The following is a 19,691-nucleotide window of genomic DNA, read 5'->3' on the forward strand; positions in this document are numbered from 1 at the left end:
TGTGTGGACTGAATCAACAATGAAAAAAGATGCTACTTAGATTTATCCCATTGCTTAGGAGTCATAAATTAAAGAGTCTAGGTATGAGAAACCAAGTTCAATGTACTTTTTATTTTTATTTTTCAGAGGCCCAGAAGACACAATAAATGATTGTAAAATCCTTTTTATAGAAGAAATGTACAAGATTGAAAAGCCAGGAGCTTATCCATTGACATTTGGTGATGGAGATTTCAAAAGTATGTGGTTTTTGTTTTTGTCTTTGGCATTTGAATAGATATAAAAATGGAATACTTGAATGATGTTTCTTTAGAATGCAGAACAAGTAGTTTGCAGAGGTAATAATAAAGGTTTTGCATGCACAGGAAAGCAGTAACATAAAATTCTTTTTAGATTTCTGTTCTAAAGGTATATTTACTGTAAGGTAGATTTTAACATCTTTGTCTTGAGCAGAGAAATGGGAATATTCCAAACAAACTGTGCAAAATGAAGTCGTAATCTTAGTTAAGTTCCTAGACAGGTGTCCAGGTCACCAGAACTTCTGTGGCAATGGACATGCCATTTAAACTTCTAATAAATTAATAAATGCCAAATACAGAATTAGTCTGTAATGCTGCTCTTTAAACCTGTTATTATGTACGAATTAAAAAATAAAATTAAGAACTTTGTACCAGAGCTACTAGTACCATGAAAAAACAAACAAACCAAATAATTAATGTTTAGATTATTTTTTGGCCCTGTAAAACCTTCTAAAAATAACTATGCCATACCTCCTCATCCTCCCCACAGCCAAAGGAAGGAGTTGGTGGCAGCATATCTAAAAAGTGGTGGGACATTTTATCCTAACTTTAAAGATATACTGAAGTTAGGAGGGATAACATGGTGTTTATGACAGTGAAACTGAGAGATTGATCTTCAGCTCTACTAATAGATGTTACTGAATTAAAAAATGAAGCAGATACATCATATCTTAGATTCTTGACACCAAGGCAAGTATTTTTCAGAATCTTTGTATGTAGCTATTAGTGCACAAGAATTAGTGTACTTACTGTTTATTTGCAGTCACCTAAAAAAACGTTTTTTAGAAAAGCACACTGCATTTGAAGTTGTATTCTTAAAAGTTGAAATGTGACTTCCTGTAAATAAACTTTTCACAATTCATTTTTCATTGCTTGTGATTTACTTTCCTTAGGTTACTTACAAAAAGAACCATTCTTTTTATATTCTCTATGCATAATTCAAGTGGTTTTGCAAAATCTTAAAACAGTTTCTATTTAAAAAGCTGGTATGAGAGAAGTTAAAATGTACTGGTACTGCTTTGCTTTTACAAACCTATTTATTTTGCAAGTATAATTATTTACAAAACCTTTTAAAGGGCATATAAAATTATTACAGTTTGTTTAGTCCTTCCCCACATTTTCTGTGTACTAAATTAATTTTTAAAAGTATACACATGTTAAGGAAGTGAATAATTACTATATTGCTGATTATACAAAATTGGCTACATTGGGACCATCTGATTTGGCTTGAGTATTTATTTATTTTACATTCTGTGCTTCCTCTGATGATTGCTGTTTCTACTATTTCAAATTCAAGCTCTTTATTTTCACTTACAGCTCCTTCCCCTCCTATTTTAGACCTATTTCGTCATTTGTAACCTCTTTGCTTAAATGACTCACTTACTGCTATCTGTGTAGAGATTAGCACCTCTGTGTATGTTTTGTTTCATTCTATTCGTGCTCCCATTTCAGGATATTGTTTATAAACCTACATAAATAAACATAACATATAAATATAAACTTTAAAAATGTAAACCTACAGATTTAATTGATCTGGTAATTTAGTTTGATTTCTTATCTCAAACTGTTCTTTTTTCTGAGTCCAGCTTTCTCACCACATTGCCCTTTCCATTTCTGTTCACGTGGTTCTAATTTTTGTGGTAAACTGTCTTGTCATTGTTGACTTATGACACTGCACATCAATTGAGCTCTAAGTAGTACAGCCTTTGCCTTTCTGCCGTGCTCAACTCTCTAGTCCTATTTTGTATTTAAAAAAAAATACATACGCATATATTTATCAATACATGCACATCTATTTAACTTACTTGTATGCTATGACAAGCAGTAGATTTTTGTTACAATAGTATCATGTGAGATTCAAGAATTAACTGTCCTTAAATACTCTATAAGATTGCTGCGAGCAGAATCAGAATATGTGCTGACTATATTGTTGTCTAATGAAGCTGCTATCTGTGTCCTTTCCAAAAGTTAGTATGCATACTTTGGAAATCATCCTCACCATATAAACACTGTAGGCTATCTCTACAGGGAAATTGTTGCTCCTTGAGCATGGTCATATGTTAATGAGGCTTTGTATACATAAATTAGAAAAAAATGTGTATGAAGGATCAGTACAAGTTTATCAGTTACATTAAAAAATATAAGGTAGTTATTTTGAAATTATTTAACTGAATTCTGCAGTCTGGGAAAAAGTTATAGTTAAACCTACTAGAAAATTATGTTAGAAAATTAGTAAATTAAAAAGCAACATATTTGTAAATACATTTAAACTATTTCTGTGCAAAAAAGGAATTAAGAACTGGACATCAACATGCACTGTTTCCAGCAGTATCAAGATTTGTGCAATAAATGTGAGATAACTCTTCCTGTAAAAGAAGAGAATGTGAAATAATAAGTGCAACTAAAGTATACCTGGCTGGTAGGGATGAACAGACCTGTCTCCATATGACCAATATGCCAGGTATAATCAGTGCATTCAGTTAAGAACATGGTAAAGCAGAAATGTGAGAAATTAAAGCCATGTAATGAAAACGACAGTTTGCATTTTGTTTGTGTATTGAAGAATGTTGAAAACTTCAGGTGTTGTTTAACTGAACAAATACATAGACCTCTGCTTTTCTTCAGAAATATATATATTTTAAAAAGAGATTATTACTAATCTTTGACCTATGAAACTGGTTTTGTAACAGAAAACAGAGTAAATTATGTAAGCCTAGACAACCTGTGGTGGTAAGATATAGAGAAAAATAAATTTCTTTTTGCCTATTATTTGTCAGATGAGATAGAGTATGAGTTTATTTAGGGACGGCTCAGTCATCAGTTCTAAGATTTTTCAAAGGAGAGACCAGTTACCTGGGATTTTTTCAACCTCGACTTGAATTGATGTTGATAGCTTGGACAGATCAGTGAGTTTTGCGTAGCTGTTCAAGAAATTCCACAGGTACAGCCATGTACAGACTGTTTCATCGGCACTCTTTTCTTTTCTCTTCAAATGAACCCTGCGGGAGAAGTCTTAGACTAGAAGATTACTTCCATTTGGATGCTTTTTTGTTTTTTCTCTTACAGAAATTTACAAATTACAATGCAGGTGTACTTCTTCCACCTGTGAAGATGAGTATCGCTCAATATCATCCAGAAGGACAGTAGATATAGCACAACACTTGGTATTCCAGTCCCCCTTTCTTATAAGACTTTCAGTATGGAGTTTCTCCCACAGAGATTTTATTCTGATATCTTATCCATGTTGATCACATTTTCTGTAAAGTCTGTCCAGTTGGGACAGCAGTTTTTTTTTTCCCAGCAGAAAGGGGCTGAGATTTCCGCAATCCCATAGTTATTCCTTTTGTTCTCCATATGCTTAGGAAAAATGCAAAAGTATCCAGAACTGTTCTGGATACATCAAGGAGATACCTCATCTTTCTTTCTGTTCAGGAATCAGCTCTTAAATCTTTACTTTATGTTATATGAGCAAACTAACTTGCAATGACTTGATAAGCTTTCCAGCTTCTGAAGGCAGCAACTTAAACAATAACTCATGGTGAAGAAAAAATAAGAAATAAAGCTAGGAGAAGATGGAAACTTGTCCTTGAATAGTATTGTCCCCTTCTAGTGAGACAAACCTGGGAGCAGATATCTATGAGGTTTGAAAAAATCTAGTCTCCCATAAAAATGTGTCAGAAAGACAGACATCCTTTAGTATGAAAAAAATCCTATGTTTTACTAAGGGTTAAATCTTTTATGGGAACAGGCAATGTTTTCTTAAATGTTATGATTTGACATTTGTACCCTTCTGTTTTTGTGTGATATTCTTAGTTCATGCTGTCTCCTAAAGGCTGTATGGGGTTTGGGGTTAGAGCAGGTTGGTTTATAGTTTGCATTTTTATAACGGGCCTCCTCTTCAAAATTCTTATTAATGAATTTGCCTGTGACATCATGGACATATACAGTCTTTGTTCCTGAGAACGAAAGTGTTAGTTTTTGAATGAATAATGAGTTTGGGGTATTTTTACCAAAGATTATGACAGGGACAATTTTGTCTGTCACAGATTTTGTCTGCCAGACTGTCCTTCTAGGCAAATTGCCCTTTTGAGAAGACATTATGAATCAGTTCAGAAGTTTCTCAGATAGTTCGCCTATGGACTTACAAGAAGATTTATTCCACATGTTGGTATTCCAGCTCTTTCAGTTTCTGAACTACTATAACTCACGGTTATTTTTTTCTCCCAGAATTGTGCTCCTGAGAACATTTTGTGGCCCAGTCTTCCCTATTCCTTTTTCTGAGCTTGCACTGAGATTTCCCTGTTAGAGTACACAAAGAGAGTACATATTAAAGTACTCTAACAAACTGAAGGCCACTGTCAGTAGTAAAAATGTTTTTACCTATGATTTTCCTCATCTGTCTTAAACTCTTTATTGTATTCCCTCTCACCTTCTTTTTCTTAAAGTGGAAGTAGTAACAGGAACAAACGTTGTCTACCTTGTTGTCTACCACTTCTTCTTCAGAAGGAAGAAAAGGTTGTTGTTCGTACTTTACAGTATTTCTGACAGTCTGCAGCTGTCTCAAAGCTTCAGATAAACAGTCTGTCCATCCAAGTGAATTAAATTATAGAATGTTATAGTAGGACCAGAGAGCCAGAATTTCAAGTTGTAAACTTCACAGAATGAATGAAGAAAGTTAGTTAATAAGCCTTTCTATTTTCCTATCTTCTAAACTTTCAGAAAAAAAAAGTCTTCGTATTATTGCAGGCATCTAGATTCTCCAACTTCCTACATCCAAATCCAAACTCTCAAATAGTCTTTGTAGTCTTCTGTGCCTTCTGATTCAAAGACATTTACTTCTTTCAGATAAGATGATATTTCAAGAGCAGCTTGGAATTACTCAGTTAATTATTATATTAGGCTAGTTGAAGGTCAAGTTCACTTCCATGGCATTTCTAGATGTCTTTCATACAGAACACATATGAACATGGACAGGAGTTGGACTTGGTGATCCTTGTGGTTCCCTTCCAACTCAGGATATCCTATGATTCTATGATTTTTTTTTTTCTTTTAATGAAGGAATTATTTGAGCAGTGATCAAGTTCTCTTCTGAAGTCTTCTCTCATTCCTCTGGACTTCCCAGTTGTTTCAAACATTTTTCCTGTAAGTCTTAATTCTGCTATATTCTGCTCTTTCATATCTGTTTTAGGCTACTGAATGATTTGGGAACCCATGCCAATGTTTTTTTTTGTCTTTTTTTTTTTTCATAGCAGTGTTCATTTAGTCCAAATTTCCAAGTGAGCTAAACCAGAAAGTTAGTGTTTCTTTGTGTGTAAACTAAACTGCTGCTCTGAAAAACTGGTGATTTTGAGGTGGACTATGATCTTGGACTATTAATTCTTTTATGCAACTGTAAATTTAATTCTAAGGGGAAGAGAGCTGTTCTAGATTGTAGTTCTGTCTGCATTTGACTGTTACCAAGTGGGATTTTTTCATGGCTGAATTTAAGAAGACTCCAACTAAAGATTGTTCAAGGCTTCATCTGTAGGCAGAGTATGCTGGTGTCATGTTGGAGGCAGTGAGGCACAGTGGGCTGGTGGGGAGAAAATAAGAGAAGCTGCTGGTTTATACAATAAAAAATCCCGTTGGCCTAGGTAGTAAAATAAAAGTTACTGTGGGGGGAAAAAAATAAATAAATCAATTTCAAGAGGACAGTGTTCATGTGCAGAAAGAATTGTTTCCTGTTGATAGAGTAATGCAGTTTTCTAAGATACATGGCATTTGACTTTTTCTTTGTTTTTGACAGGAAAAAGTGGCCCTGAGTGCAAGCACTGTAGGGCTGATCCAGATAAGGAATGCCGTTTTTGTTCATGTTATTTGTGTGGTGGAAAACAGGATGCTCACATGCAACTCCTGTGTGATGAATGTAATATGGCTTATCATATATACTGCCTGAACCCTCCTTTAAGCAAGATACCAGAAGATGAGGACTGGTAAATATACAAGGATGATTTACTTATCTATATTACCATTCTGCACAAGGTACCTCTTTGTTATTTGTACCTCGTAAGAGACACTACTGAAGAATTTTTGTAATTCTGGTGTGTTATTCATCTGTCCGCTTAATGTAAACCATTATGTTTTCTGTCACAATAATACTTTTAAATCATTCATAAAGGATTAGTAGTAAGCTTTAATGATCATTACATAATTTCAAAAACTGGTATGTTCATTTTATTCACTGTGATCATTAGGACATTGCCTGATCTAGTTATATTTACTTACAGTGGTTGTTCCCTTGTCTCTTAATTTCATTCAAGCTCCACTGCTTGAACAACAGTCCCTCACCTTTCTCTTTCACTTCATCCTCTGCCGCTATTGCTGGCCCTGAGACCTTCCCATGTCTTCTGGTTGCCTCTACCCCTTTCATATCTCCTGCTGTGCGAGATCCACCAGCTTGCTGTTCTCCTTTTTACTGTCCCTGGTTCTGCCAGCAGGAAAACCAAGCTAACTCACATTGTCAAATCAAGGTAACTGTATTTTGAAGTGAGTCTGCATGGAACCACTAGCAGCCCAGTAAGTTACCTTGGGCGCTGTGCCATTTTTTGTCTTTATTAGCTATCTACAATTTACGCTGTTCATATTTATAACCTGCCTGTGACTTACATGAGATGCTAATCCTTTATAAATGAGTAATAAACAGAACTTCATTCAAGTGAAGTTTTCCATTATGTAGACATCAGTTAATGTCTAAGATGTCTATGAATACATTTTATGGAATATCTTTGGGCCTTGTGATTAATTTTTGTGGAACGGTACCCTTCAAATAAAAAAAAAGATCCATTAAAGTGCTATGGAAGTTTTAACATTCCTTGGAAATAAATAACTCAATCCACTGTACTGTAGTGGATGCTGCATGCAAAGGAAGTTTGTGTATTGGTAAGTCACTAATGCTGTGCCTGTTTTTTGTGGCATCAATTTTTTTCTGAGCTCCTTCTATATTTATGCTAATGTGTGATTAAGCAATTGAGAGATTAACAGTGATAGGTATTTCTCAGCAGCAATACTGAGGCTACTGTTTTTTCTTTGTCCTATGAAATTTCTGCATTGAGAAGCATTGTATCCACCCTTTTTGGAGTGGTAGTTGGAATTAAGAATAGCATTTATTTCAATATTGCCTCTGTGCCTTCCACTTCTTCCATGCGCAAAATGACAGTGTTTATTCAGCAATGTTTATTACGCATCATACTAGTCATAACTATCCCTAAGTTTTCTACTGTCAGGGCAGGTTGTTCTTGCTGTATATGGCATCTTCTTGCTTCCTACTGATTGCCAGCATTACTGAGTTGATGTCATGTTGGAAACCATTCTCAACACACAAATGGTTTATTATTGACTGCAGTCCTTATACAGTATTTTTACTTCATAGTGCTTGACCTTTGGATATAGCAGCCGAGAAGTTCTTTTTTGACTTCCTTCATTCAGAATGTTCATTGAGACCACCTGGCTGGAAGTATACATCTGTTCAGTCCATCCATTCTTCTTCAGTTACTTACTCCCAAAATCCAGTACTCCAGCAACAGTAAAATTCATTTATTTTCCAGTATTAATCACAGTTAAATTTCTCATAAAGAAAATAAATATGCTCCAAGTCAGTGACCCTCTAAACACAAAGTCACAAAATCCTTTGTTCTAATCTGAGAACTATTTATTTTCTCTAGTTTCTTCTGTATCCTCAAATACACAGCAAGTTTGATAGGCGTGTTAGGATACTAATATTGAATTCTCACCAGCCACCAGTGTCTCTTTGGTTTAGTAAGCGTGCTAAGATTATCTTGGCCTGCTGGGTGCCTCAGATGATTTTTCAGATTAGTTATTACTGTTCGAATCTTCACTGGCACCCATTCTTTTTCAAAAACATCTAAGAAGATGTTCTTAGGAGTTATTCTACTTCTATTTAAGAGAGCTACAAAGAAAGTTTGAAGAATGCAAATTTTTTCAAAGTGTTGGAATTACTTCTAAGATATCCCTACCCTCTTCCAGTAGCATGACCATAACTGCATAGCATAGATCCATAGGATGGTTTCCCTCCTTACAGGAAATGTGGTGTTCTGTAGACAACCACAGAAAAATTGAATTGACTGAAAATATGGCCTTTATAGTCTCTCAGGTCATGGGTTACATTCAAGTTTAGACCCTTCTACTTGCATTCCTCACAAAATGATTATGAATTTCCACAAGTAGTAGAAGGTTAATTCATATAATATAAAAAACATATTCATAATATTCGTAAAAAATGTCTTGCAAAAAGGCTGTCAAGCATTTTAACTTGTTTTTGTCTGCTGTGTAACAATACGAGCCTTAAGATCTGTTTATTCAAGTAAATATATAGTTGCATCTGTGGATGAAATCATTGGGTGGAAGAGGTACTGTTATGGAGATGGCTCTGTAATAGTTATTTTGAGATACTTAGTAATACCAGCCCTCTGCAGTCTTAATGGTTGATTGTATGTAGAAGTAGCTCAGTTACACTGGGCAAAGCAGTATCTCCTAGCAAAGAGGAGGTCTGCATTCTTCCTCTTACATAGGAGCAAAAAGTAATGGCCGTGTGATCCTTAACATCCTGCTAGATCTTGCTTGTTTTGGAAGTGGAAAGATTTGGCAAACTCCCTGCAGGGGATAAACTTGCAGTTTGGGAAGTGATGATAAGGTTCTCTCACAGTGATGAGGCCCTTCTATATGCTAAACAGTATTTAATACTCTATGAGAAGCTTACATTAAAAGCTATTAGGATAATATGGTTATGCTATCAAAAAGCAGGGAATGCCATTGTTAAATTCACCTTGTGAACTTGCATTTTATCATCTTCCTTCTTTGCAGGTGGCCATTGCATACTCTTTTTTCCAAACAACTGTAGTAATATCATCCAAAGTCTTAGTGCTAGACAAATTCAACATCTTGTATTATTTTTCATTTCTTATTATCAATGTAACTTCATTGTCTTAATGGTTCATCACCTTTATTGGCATAGTGAAATCTGTTTCTGTGGACATTAATCATTAAATCTTCTGTTCATAACCAAATGCATAAGGTCATCAATCCAAAACAGCAGTAGTAGTAGTAGCAGTAGTGGTAGTAATCTAAATTAAGTTATCAATGTTATTTTAGATCAGGCATCTTCCATTAGCAGCTTGTGGGCCAAACTTAGGCCATGGGAGCCAGAAACATGGACAATTAATTACCTTTGCATTAGCACTCCTAGAGTGGGATGAAAGTGTTTTTAGAAGCAGTAAAACGGCCAGTGTACCTCCCTTCTCTCTCTGCTGCAGTCAACGGCGTACTGCTATCTCCTTCTTTCCTATCAGGCTGGCTTTGTGTTAGCTGGAATGAGTCCCAGTGCTGTGTTCCAAGTGCCTTAGGCATTGTGGGGTAGGATTAATGAATGTGTGTGTGCGTGTGTGTCTGTCTGTCTGTCTACCCATATTACATGGTGTCTTGGCTCTGTTTCACATTCAGCTGTCTGCAGTGAAATTCAGTGCAGTAGATGCAGAAAATAAGGGTAGAGTGGGCAGGACATACAAACAAACCACGAGCACTGGTTAGCAGCATACTCTAATCTCGGCTATCTTCTCCTTTACATGGTCTGAACGAAAGAGGACAGAATGAAGAGAGAATACAGGACACATGGGGACGTCTCACACATCATGTGAGAAAGAATAGTGAAATGTTTTGCCTCTAACACTCTACCTTCAAAAAAACTGAAATGCCCTATTTTAAAGGTGTCAGCATTTGTTCATGTTGGGTTCATTTTTTTTTCAACTGTAGGCTTCAGCTGCTTGAGACTGGTATATATTTGCTAGCTTTAAATATTCAGTCAAGATAAACCAGTTGACACTATTTTGGCTACAGGAAATGTATTGCCATTATTATGAAGTAATTGAGAATTTACTAAAACCGTTTTTTTAGGTATTGTCCTTCCTGCAAAAATGATTCTAATGAAGTTGTAAAGGCTGGAGAAAAGCTCAAACAGAGTAAAAAGAAAGCAAAGATGCCATCTGCCAGTACTGAAAGCCAGAGAGACTGGGGCAAGGTAGAGTGTGTTTTAGAAATAGCTATTACTCTGATTGTTCATGTATGTGCTACATCTGTAATTATACTTCTATATGCACTACACAAAATTCAGTACTGGGTTGCACAGACTATGAGACAATGATGAATCCTGCCCACTATCTACTGACAGTTAAAGCAGTGGAAGAACTATTAAGGTGACTAGAGGTAAAAGCAAAAAACCCAACTCCCAATCTCCCCCCAAAAACCATGAACACACATTACTTAAAACATTTCTTTAACAATTGTTAATGCATTTTAAAGTATGTATTTTGTATAATGACTAGATTTCCTGACATCTGTATCTGATTTTGCAAGTAGTCTTCAATATTATAACATTAATTCATTCTGTGTTTTTAGGGCATGGCCTGTGTTGGTCGCACTAAGGAATGCACCATTGTTCCTTCAAATCATTATGGACCTATTCCTGGTGTTCCCGTTGGGACAACTTGGAAATTCAGAGTTCAGGTATGGTATGTTGCTTCAGTATTAGCTGTAGTTGAAGTAAACATGAATAATAATAAATGTGTTGGACACTAATGTAAATTTAGATTGATAATTTTCATTTTCACCTGGACAAGATAAAGCACGTACAGTATGATACTGGAAGTGATGCCAACTGTAATGAAATAGAAACATACAGATTTTATAATACAGCTAATAAGTAGTGTTTTTAAAAAAATTGAATTATTTTTAAATAGAAGTCTGTTGTAATGAGGATAAACAAATTTCACATGTTAAAATTCTAAGTGGGATACTTAGTGAATAGAGTCAAGTGTTTTCTGAATTCTCCTTCACGTGAACTGGTCATCCCACTAAAAAAATGTAGACTGTGGATTTCAAAAACAGTAGATGATATCACTATAAGTTGACTAACTGTTAGGTTTTTTGGTCATGCATAACTGACGTCCAACTATTCTTTTAAGCAGGTGAACATCTTAAAACAGCATAAGCCTGTACTACTAATAAAATGAGCTGTCTGTTCAAGATTTGCTACTTCTTGCACTGTCTCATTTTCTGTTCCAAATATTTCTTAGGTTCTGAGGTAAACTAGATTAGTAAAAAAAAAAAAAACAAACAAAAACTGTCTGAAATATCATCCCATCTGGGCTAGAAGGGAATTTATTTTTCCCAGTCCATTTCATATTTTGGTTATACAGTACTGTGCCGATATATAGAGGGGCAGAATGCTTATCAATATGGTGATAGGCACTTTATGAATATATACATAAAATTTATATATATATATATATGTATGTTTTATATATATATATATGGAAGCTTTTTAAAAAGCTGGAATGATGGGATAGCATCTTTTTATGCCAGTGCTATGGTTTTGAAGTGTCCAAAAAATGCAAACTTTCTTTGTTTTCCCTGATCTTATCTGATATTCCTGGGTTTTGTTCTATTTTTTGATTTTTTGTTGTTTGTGTCAGGGAAATGGATACTTATTTATTTTCAAAATCATTTAATTATTTGTCTCCTACATGTGTAATAGTTGGTAACTGAGTGTTCTCCTTCACATGCAGAATAGAAACATTTTTTTCTTCTGTGCTTAAACATGGGCATAAAAAGAATCAGAAGCCTTTTCTGATTAGCTCTCTGAACTTTTTATCACCTGCTTTCTTATGAGAAGAAGATAGATGTTTTATTATTCAAATGATAGAAGCAAATACTTAACAGGAAGATTTCATCCGATGGTGGTGTGTTCACTACTGTCTGAAGAATTCTGGATTTGGGAGAGTGTGCAATTTTTAAGGCTGATATGGTTTGCAGCAGACATTTTCTATATAGCAACAGTTTTCAGTTTCTCTCATTGGTAGAAATCACAATGAGGCAGTTAAAAACTAAACTTACTCTTTCTCACACTGGCACACTGGTGTACATCATGAGTGCTACTGTCAATACCAGATTATAAGCAAATTAATTTTGCACTGTGAAATCATGCTGTTCATTATCCCAGTGATTTTAACACACAACTACTTAGTTAAGAGGAAAATTCCATTTTGATTCTTCAGGATATTTTGCTGACCTCTCCTGTGCTTGAAGAACTTTTTTGGAAGGAATTAAAATGGTTATATTTTTATTGGCTTCCAGATTAAGCATAGTTTCATAAATAAGAGAAGTTCCTAAAATCACCAAGTAAGAGAAGTTTCTGAAATCACCTATGCAAACTCAAAATCTCCAAATAAAGTTTTTTCATGGCTTCAGAAGTAATTAAAGTTGCAAGTTCGCCTTTTTTGTAGGAACTCCATTGGTGACACAAAAGCTGATAGTTTTCTGATCTTTCTTGCGCTGGTAGGAAAAGGAACAGAATTACAGAGCTGCTTTTGTAAGAAAATTAAGCAAAGAACCATGATTTTGTGTATATATGTGTGCGTATGTGTGTGGAATAGACAGCAAAAGGCAATTACCATTTATACCTAACAATTTAATTTTTGGTACAAATGAAACATTTCACTAAAAACTAACAAAAAAAACCAACAAAAAAACCTTTTCTACGTAGCCACTTAAATTACACTTTTGTTTCTCATATAACTAGTCTTCTGTATGAGAAATGGGTTTCTCTTAAGCAGATCAATGAGAATTTAGAGACTTTAGATTCTTTATTTTTGATTTGTGTAGTTTTTCATGACACAAATTCTCTTTTCCCTAGAAGAAAATTGACTAAGTATTGCTTCTGGAGAGAGCACCTGAAGAGCATCTTTGGCATGAATTACTTACCAGAATTCATCTTTGGGTTGAATCACCTACCAGAAACCTAAATTTAATTGATGAGTCCTGGAAATGAAAGAAGGGAGGGAGGAATGAATGAAAGGATGTTTAATACAGCGGGAAAGAGGAGTGCAATAGTGGGGCCTTTTTATTCAGCATGCATATAAATGGTCTGGAAAAATTGGCAAATAGCTGATAAAGTTAGGTGAGAGTCCTAAGTTGTTGTGGATAGTAAACCTGGGGTTGGGCACATTTCTAACTTTATATGAATTGTAATGGGCTTTCAGCTACTTACTCTTTTCATTATTATTTAGGAAGATCTCTTAACAGCTAGTTTTGAAAATATGCTCTCTTAATGTCCAGTAGTGATCAAAAAAAGTAAATCAGGAGTTAAAATATTCTGAAAGGAAGGGCTAGAAAATAGTAGATATTATTATGAACAACAATCAGGATGATTAAAGGAATGGGATAGTTTTAATTCAAGTGAAAATACCTTTCATTACGGAAGAGGATTAAAAAGATGGTGTGGGGTTGAAGTCTGTAAAATGAAGTACAGTATGAAAAGCATGATTAAGGAACACTCTGTATACATACTTCTGTAATGCAGAAAAGGGATCATCAAAATAAAAAAAATATCAGGTGACTGGTTCAAAAGGAACAAGCTAGTTCTAGTTCATAAGACAAGCAGCACTATTGTGAACTCTTTTTTCTCTTGAGTACTATGGGTTCAAAAAGTTCTAAGTAAATTAGGAAGTTGGAGCCCTAGACAGCTGTTTGCTGAGAAATCGTACAAGGAAGGATCATTGTATCCTTACAGAGTTTTCATACTGTGCACAGCTGTCTGCTCTTGTCTGTTGTTAGAGACAGCTTTTTTTTTTTTTTTCTTTGCCAGCTGGACCTCTGATATGATGTATTGTAGTATTTTGAAAGTACAAGACTATAGCAAAAGAACGTAAACTTTTATGGAAGTTGCTTAAAAGTATAGGATGGAAAAAGGGGTACAGGAGTGGGAGAGGCAGAATCAGAAGAACAGACAAAGCCTAGGTTTGAAGGAGTATAAGAAGGTATGAAGAAGGATCCTAATTGTTTTTATGCTGGGAACCTTAATTCTATTAATAATATTTTTGACATCATGTAGTGAGAAAGTACAGAATTTAATATGTCATCTCTTGTTTATTCTTGTTAATTTTTAAATATAAATTGGTAGTTTGGAACAAGCAGCAAAAATCTGGTTAATATATTAATTTTTGTGGGAGATACATTCTAGCAGACTAATGATGTTGCAGGTTTATGCTACAACAGCAGCTCTTGAGTGGTGTGGTTGCAGCTAAGTTGCACGTTCATTATCTGAGAGTTATCCTGGTTGGAGAACTAGTTTGTGATCTACGCTTTGATTCAGTGACTTCTTCTGTTTCATTAGGCTGTGCCATAGTATTCCTCTGAGTTGATCACAGATTAATAGCATGTTAATTTAGTGGTACCTGACAGAGTGATCTTTACACAGGTCACTGTGATCTTCCATAGTTAACAAATACAAAATTTTATCAAATGGGGTATATCAATATGTACAGTCTTAAATACTGCTCGTGGAAAGAATCGTGGAAAATGTTCCCAAAGAAGAAAGTGTACATTTACATCTTCTGGTGTCACAACTGTCCTACATTGTCCTTCCTTTTTTTAGATATCATTATTTTGGCTCTTCTTCCTTAAAAACAAGTGGAATTCTCACCTTTAATGGTAGTTGTACATTAACTGTTTACACAGACACCCCTATACAATTTTTTAAGCAGAAAGTTCACTGTTAAAAGTTATGATAGATAGCTGTTTGGTTGAAAAAGATGTTAGAAACTGTCCTTTTTCTGTTACCAGGTGAGCGAAGCAGGTGTTCACAGACCACATGTGGGTGGAATCCATGGACGCAGTAATGATGGAGCTTACTCACTTGTATTAGCTGGAGGATTTGAGGATGAAGTGGTATGTCATTTATCCAAGCAATGATTTTGCTGTTCTAATACATTAATCTTTTTAAAGATAGAGGGTTACGTTTGTTGTTGATATGAGCCTTACTGCTTATGCAAATACAATTGTGAAAAAAATAACTACCAGTGATAAAAAATCCAATAGTTCTTAGTATTTTGGAGAGAAATATATAAGCAAATATTTCTTAAAAAATGCTTATGCTCATGCTTATGCTCAAGCAAGAAATTGCAGCTGAATTTTACACCATTTAGGGTAGTAAAATTTCAGTATACTTTCAGAGTCTCAATTTAGTATTATGTAAAATCTGACAATGATATGCAAGTAATTTTATGTTCTTTGGTCATGATTTTTATTGCTTTCAAGTCAGATAAATGCCTCGTCCTTTGGGTTTGTTTATGCAATGTGTTTATTTTAATGAAGCAAGAATAAAAGGCATCTGTTACCTGATTCTGTGAAGTTCTGAAGGTTCTTGATTCCTACTGATTAGTGCTTTCAGAATTTCATAGGAAAGTCTCAGTATCTTGTGCTATCATCCCCAAAGTTGCTGGAAAAATTTCTACTTTGATGTAAGGTCTAAATAGAGCAACCAAAGCAGTTATGTTGATAAATAAAATTAACTGCCTCCAACTTTCTTCTCATGATGCTGATCAACATTTGTTTATGAATAGATTACTGTTCTCTGCAATCAAATAATGTTTACACAAGGTACATCCCTTCCTGCAGTTCGGTTCCACCAGGTGGGATTTTGAATCATGCATGCATCAGGTGAAGGATAAAGCAGTAAGCAGTCCATTTTTTTGACAACATGCGTAGCTGCTAATCACAAGGACAAAGGCATTGGAGAAAGAAACAGGCATCTGAAATAGCCTCAGAATGTAATGTATTCTTTGCTGACAGTACCTGCAGCTACAGGGTGTTGTCTCTGAAGGTGTCTGTGTCTCTTTGTTGAACAAGTCGTATGAGGAGGTACTTGGTGTTGGGGTACATTACTATGTCCTTTGAATCAACTCTAACCCGAACTCTAGGAACCTTAGCTAGTACACCTCAGGAACAATGTTGCTCAGTAGTTATAACTACTATCTTGGGATGAGATCTTCTATGTGCTATCTTCTTCTTTTTGGTAGTGATACTGATGTTCCCTTATTTCTGCTACTGTCATTATTAAATTAATAACATCTAATGAAGTTATTTGAATCCTTTGCATGCCTCTTCCTGTTTAGCTAAGTGAAGTTGGGATCATGTGATTTTGTAGACACTTAGGCACTGTCACAGCCTCAGTGGCATATATGATTTTGAAGAAGCATAGCTGGGGAGAAATGTTGCAGGTGATACCTAAAAATTCATATGAATGTCAGCTTTTTTGAAGTTCTCTAAAGTAAGGATGCAAGGGGAAAAATTGTTTTTCCAGGTGCGTTTTTTGAATTAGGGTTTTTTTTCAGTTCTTTTTTCATATGCCAAATTTTATTTTCAAATTTAATTCTGTTTCCCCTGTTCTGTGCAAAAAGGTTGAAATTAAACTCCTACAAGAATACCCAGGGAAAAATCAAATTCTGTACAATAAGTATCCTAAATATAATATGTGTTTCCTCCAATTAAACTTTTACGTTAAAATTTAGATAAAACCGTCTGTTACTTTATTGTATGAGAAGAAAAGAGAAGTGACTCTTACTTGAATTTCAGTAGTATGACATAGTGTGTAAGTTTTCACAAGATTGAGAAATACATGCATTTGGGAAACTTTTACCATATGGTTATAATCTTTATTTACACGCTTTCCTAATGTGTCATCTTAATGCCCTTCTTGTGGCTTTAAATTAACAGTTCACTGTTGGAGTAAAATAATTGCAAAAATATATTAATAGGAAACAGAATTCATTGTCTGGCTTTTAGATCATGACATTTTTATGCTGTGTCTTTGGAAACTTATGGTTCTGCAGACCCAGACTTGTCTGCAACTTTGCTCAAGTTGTGACATTCTGAGTGCTCAGTAACAATAAGTTCTGTCAGTGAAGGATCTGCCCTCAAGATTGAGAAGGGGTATAGTCATAGGTTATGAAATGAGAAGTGCGTGAAATTGTTTTGCATGTGAAGCTTAGCCTCATTCTTAGTTACATGCCTGTAAAATGTTTGCATATTAGTCTCTCTCTTATAAATGTTTAATCTTGGATTTTAGTGACAAATTATGTAGGTTAACTATTTAAGATACAGTCCTACAATAGTTAGCTTTAGAGTCTTGAATATATTAATATTGCTAATCTTGTTCTTGCTAGTAACTGTAATGGGAACATTAGCTGAAGAAATTGTGAGATTTCTTCATGAATTTGAAATCTAAGAAGTATTTCACAATAGACTAACATTTAGACACTGGATATTCAACATTAACAATGATTGTGCAATCACAGTGTTCATGATAAAAATATTTTGACTTGCTTGTTCATCAAATCAAATAGCAGAAGAAATTTCACTTTTGTGTTTAAAAATTGTCTTCTTCCAAGCTTGTGTCATTGTTTTCTTGGGTCAGATTTAAAACTGCTGTTTATTTACTCTTTTCAAAAGTTTCAAGATACGTGTTTCTGCTGGTTTGATATAGTGTTGTAAATTAATTGAGTGGTATCCTTAGTTTAATCTGAAGAATTATTTCTTTTTCTTTAAGTTCTTTTGCATATAGGATTGTAAGTGAAATCTTGGAAGTGAGATTCAGTATCTGTTGGAGAACAGTATCTGCAGTGATCATTTGCATCATCTAGTAAAATAATCTGGAAGGATAAAAAAGAGTAGCCTCTCTAATGACTCAGAAGGGACCCTGGGCAAATATACTTGTTTCTTAGGTTTGTTGGTTTATTTAAACTAAAACCATTCAGTGCCTGTGGTGTAGCATTTACAGACTACTTCATGAAATGGTTCATTGTCCATTTTGAATGATCTGTATCTTTATGCTACTTTTGTGTTTGGGTAGTCAGACCCAATATGTTAGTACAGCTGTTGTTCCTCTTGCTTGAAATAATCCAGTAACAAATAAATGCTGTTTAGTCCACTGGATTTTCCCAAACCTTCTCATGAGGATGTAGCATTTCAGAAACTCCACGTGGCATTCATTGCACACTGGAAGCACTAAATCAGTTCCATCAGTGGCAAAGATGCAGTGCAAGTATTGTAGTGAATTGCATACTTAAATTGCTTTAAATCCAAATAAAGTCTCAATAAAGAGCTTCAGATTTGAGTTTTATATCCAAAGACCATTGTGAGTAACAGATTACCTAGAAATGTATATGTGTTATGCAGCTTTATTAGTGAGATTGCAGGTCTTGCCTGGATCACCTGAATCCAGTGTAAGCCCTGGTGCAAAAGAGACATAGTGTCCTATATACATTTTCTGAATTATCCTGTTGTGCTATGTTACCAAGGGAACAGTTCTTTTCAGATATTCACTGCTCTGTTTTATATTACTGAGAATCCAACATAAGTTCATTACAGCCATTACACTGAGAGTCTGTCTGTCACCTGAGTTGAATATGTAGCTGGAAACCTGATGACTGATGCTGTGAAACTTGCTGTTTTCAAATGCTGTGATGTTTCCAAGGTCTCAGGACCCGATTGGTTTGGTACCTACTTGGAACTCCAAAATGGTGTGAGACAGTTTGAGTGTCTCATTATATGATAGCCACCAAATATCTTTCTCTTCACTCTTAATTGGTATTTGTCCATTCTTACTGACTCCGATACTAAGGAAATACTTGACAAAATTTGTTGGACTAGCTTTAATACTTGCTTCTTCCCGGTGTTTCAGATTTTCACAACAGCTTCTGTTCTGTGACAGCCTTCTGTCCACATTGTGTGTTATTCTGTATGGTTAGCTATCAGTCATGCAAAGTGCTAATGCCAAAAAATACCTTTCTTATATCATTTTCTGAATTTCAGTGTCTCCTCTATACCTGCATTATATTCAGAATTATTTTCACATCCTGATAATCCCTACTTTGTTGCACAGACCAGACCCTTCTTACTGCTGGTACTATGACTGTCACTGTCATCTTACCTGCCGCTTTGTCTGCTTCTTTCATGATTGAGTGTGAAACTTTCATCTATACTACTCTTATTTGTGCTTTCTCAACGTACATATGAAAGTCTTTGCATATCTGTTTGTTTCTAAAACATTGAAGAAAAAATTTGATATGATGTTAAAGTGGATTAAAAAAATGGAAAATAATGTTGCCAATGCTTAGTAAAACACCATTTAGCTCTTTTTTTTATATTTCATGCTGTCCAAGAAACATTCTGTTCATAAGAATACTGTAGGTCAATGACGTAGGCCATATTTTCTGTTTGTGAACGCCTAACATGCTGAGATACTTTCTTGCTCAAATTCATACGTTTTTAATGAGATGTTAGCTATATTTGTATAATATATAGAGTACCATCAGTCTATAGCCTTCATAACATTTTGAAGGATCAGCATAATTTTTGTTTTTCCATTGTGTCAAACTGTGAGTTTCTTGCAGGACTTCATCGATTTTTTGCATGAACACTAATAAAAATTAATTCTTATGATATTAAGTATGTATTTAAATGAAAGAAAGATGAAAGTAACATTCCAATTCTGTTTGCAGAATCTTT

General features: G+C 34.8%; 1 protein-coding gene across 5 annotated transcripts in view; it reads left to right on the forward strand.

The window, feature by feature from the left end:
• UHRF2 (ubiquitin like with PHD and ring finger domains 2) overlaps positions 1–19,691 on the forward strand; it is an 84,554-nt gene that overhangs the window by 54,095 nt on the left and 10,768 nt on the right. For all 5 annotated transcript variants that reach the window (XM_080574446.1, XM_080574447.1, XM_080574450.1 and 2 more), the window contains exons 5-9: positions 127–236; positions 6,082–6,268; positions 10,242–10,365; positions 10,743–10,850; positions 14,967–15,071. In XM_080574446.1, coding sequence (XP_080430572.1) covers positions 127–236; positions 6,082–6,268; positions 10,242–10,365; positions 10,743–10,850; positions 14,967–15,071 — 634 coding nt within the window. The remainder of the gene's footprint in view (positions 1–126; positions 237–6,081; positions 6,269–10,241; positions 10,366–10,742; positions 10,851–14,966; positions 15,072–19,691) is intronic.

Source organism: Anser brachyrhynchus (genome assembly GCF_964034855.1).
Source record: "Anser brachyrhynchus genome assembly, chromosome: Z".
In the NCBI taxonomy this organism is placed as follows: Eukaryota; Metazoa; Chordata; class Aves; order Anseriformes; family Anatidae; genus Anser; species Anser brachyrhynchus.